Genomic DNA, 1,013 nt, shown 5'->3' with positions numbered 1-1,013 from the left:
GTCCTGGGATGTGTCCTGGGATGGGCCCTGGGATGGGCCCTGGGATGGGTCCTGGGATGTGTCCTGGGATGGGCCCTGGGATGGGCCCTGGGATGGGTCCTGGGATGTGTCCTGGGATGGGCCCTGGGATGGGCCCTGGGATGGGTCCTGGGATGGGTCCTGGGATGTGTCCTGGGATGGGCCCTGGGATGTGTCCTGGGATGTGCCCTGGGATGTTCCCTGGGATGGGTCCTGGGATGTGCCCTGGGATGTGCCCTGGGATGTGTCCTGGGATGTGCCCTGGGATGTGCCCTGGGATGTGCCCTGGGATGGGCCCTGGGATGTGCCCTGGGATGGGCCCTGGGATGGGTCCTGGGATGTGTCCTGGGATGTGTCCTGGGATGTGTCCTGGGATGGGCCCTGGGATGTGCCCTGGGATGGGTCCTGGGATGGGTCCCGGGATAGGTCCTGGGATGTGTCCTGGGATGGGCCCTGGGATGTGTCCTGGGATGGGCCCTGGGATGGGCCCTGGGATGTGCCCTGGGATGTGTCCTGGGATGTGCCCTGGGATGTGCCCTGGGATGTGTCCTGGGATGGGTCCTGGGATGTGTCCTGGGATGTGCCCTGGGATGTGCCCTGGGATGTGTCCTGGGATGTGCCCTGGGATGTGCCCTGGGATGTGCCCTGTGCTCTTCGCAGTAAATCACTGAGTGATGAAGAAAACCGGAAGGTTTTTGGGAAATGCAACAACCCAAACGGCCACGGGCACAACTATAAAGGTGAGGAGGGAATTCCAGCTGTGCAGGGAGGGGTGGGCAGGTTGGGATGTGGAGTCACTCCTGGGAGGGCCAGGCCAGTCTTGGCTCAGCAGCCTGCTGGGGCTGTTGCTATGGCTGTTGCTGGGGCTGTGGCTGTTGCTGGGGCTGTTGCTGGGGCTGTGGCTGGGGTTGTGGCTGTTGCTGGGGTTGTGGCTGTTGCTGGGGTTGTGGCTGTTGCTGTGGCTGGGGCTGTTGCTGGGGTTGTGGCTGTTGCTG

The 1,013-nt window shown here is 63.8% G+C and overlaps 1 protein-coding gene across 1 annotated transcript in view; it reads left to right on the top strand.

Annotated features, from left to right (window-relative positions):
• Positions 1 to 1,013, top strand: part of PTS (6-pyruvoyltetrahydropterin synthase) — a 5,888-nt gene that overhangs the window by 2,795 nt on the left and 2,080 nt on the right. The window contains exon 2 of the mRNA XM_009997419.1: positions 679 to 758. Coding sequence (XP_009995721.1) covers positions 679 to 758 — 80 coding nt within the window. The remainder of the gene's footprint in view (positions 1 to 678; positions 759 to 1,013) is intronic.

This window comes from Chaetura pelagica, unplaced genomic scaffold (assembly GCF_000747805.2).
Source record: "Chaetura pelagica isolate M959 unplaced genomic scaffold, ChaPel_1.0 scaffold775, whole genome shotgun sequence".
In the NCBI taxonomy this organism is placed as follows: domain Eukaryota; kingdom Metazoa; phylum Chordata; class Aves; order Apodiformes; family Apodidae; genus Chaetura; species Chaetura pelagica.
This window is presented reverse-complemented; position numbering and strand designations above follow the sequence as displayed.